Below are 1,034 nucleotides of genomic sequence, written 5' to 3' on the forward strand. Positions count from 1 at the left end.
TGTGAAGGATTACACGGCGCCTTCCTACAGGCATGGCCTCTCCGCCGACCGCTCAAAAATCCGCGCAAAGCTGAAGCAGCCAGCTCGTGTCAAGCGTACTAGATCGCCGACTCCCGAGCCCATGTCTTCCTCACCCAGCCAGTCCTCGGTTTCATCTCTCAACTCGCCTCCTTCGTCCTCGGAAGCTGCTCGCCCTAGCAAGCGTCAGCGTACCGTATCACCCTTTGCACTGTCGCCAAACCGGACGCAGCAGATGGCCTATCTTGCTCTGCAGGGCGGTCCTCAGCCACCCGGGTGTGCCCAGCCCTCCTCCCTTGATCCATCGCTCTCCGACGCGTCAAGTTCCTCATCATCTCGCTCCTCGTCATCTCAGTCGGGCGCTAGCACGGCGAACACGTCTATACAGGCCCACAGTGACGTCTCCGAGATTCCTAGGTTCAAGCCGTCGAAAATCGTAACTAACAAACCATTCCCATCTGGCTGGAATGCGAAGGACGTCGAAGCCGCCATCAAGATTTTTGACGACACCCGCTTCACTCATATCAAGCCCGCCGACCGCTTTCAGGCTCTATTCGGTCCCGACATACGGTATATTCGCGAGACTCTACGCGATGCAAGGACGCGATGGAGCATGGCCGATGACGATTGGAAGTCCAACATCCGAGCAATCCCAGACACGAAGGATGGACTCTGGGACAAGGTCACGACGACCTTCAAGCTCAAACCCGCATGCACTCGGCGACAGGTCGTCGAGATGCACCAGGCTGGTCTCATCGATGTAGAAACTAATCCTCCGCTGCTGTATGCGTTGGCATTGATTCAGAGGGCGATGACGATGACGTTGTGATGGTTGAGGCTCCATAGGTATATAACATACTATTCTGATACTCTCTGTACTTGCTCTGTACGAATATATATTCGTTTTGTCTTTTATCTGATGTGCGATACCTTAGCTATTATAATAATACAGAGTTCAACCGATCGAGTGAGGACAGAGCTTGAGAACTAATGATGATAATACAGAGTTCAACCAA

The 1,034-nt window shown here is 53.2% G+C and overlaps 1 protein-coding gene across 1 annotated transcript; it reads left to right on the forward strand.

The window, feature by feature from the left end:
• Window positions 1–7: 7 nt before the first annotated feature.
• On the forward strand, window positions 8–847 carry CONPUDRAFT_158744 (uncharacterized protein; the record flags this gene model as incomplete). The annotated part of the gene is made up of 1 exon (XM_007775770.1): window positions 8–847. A coding segment is annotated over one exon (840 nt), but the record flags the coding sequence as incomplete, so codon positions are not given.
• Between the last annotated feature and the right edge of the window lie 187 nt (window positions 848–1,034).

The sequence above is a fragment of the Coniophora puteana genome (assembly GCF_000271625.1).
Source record: "Coniophora puteana RWD-64-598 SS2 unplaced genomic scaffold CONPUscaffold_15, whole genome shotgun sequence".
In the NCBI taxonomy this organism is placed as follows: Eukaryota; Fungi; Basidiomycota; class Agaricomycetes; order Boletales; family Coniophoraceae; genus Coniophora; species Coniophora puteana.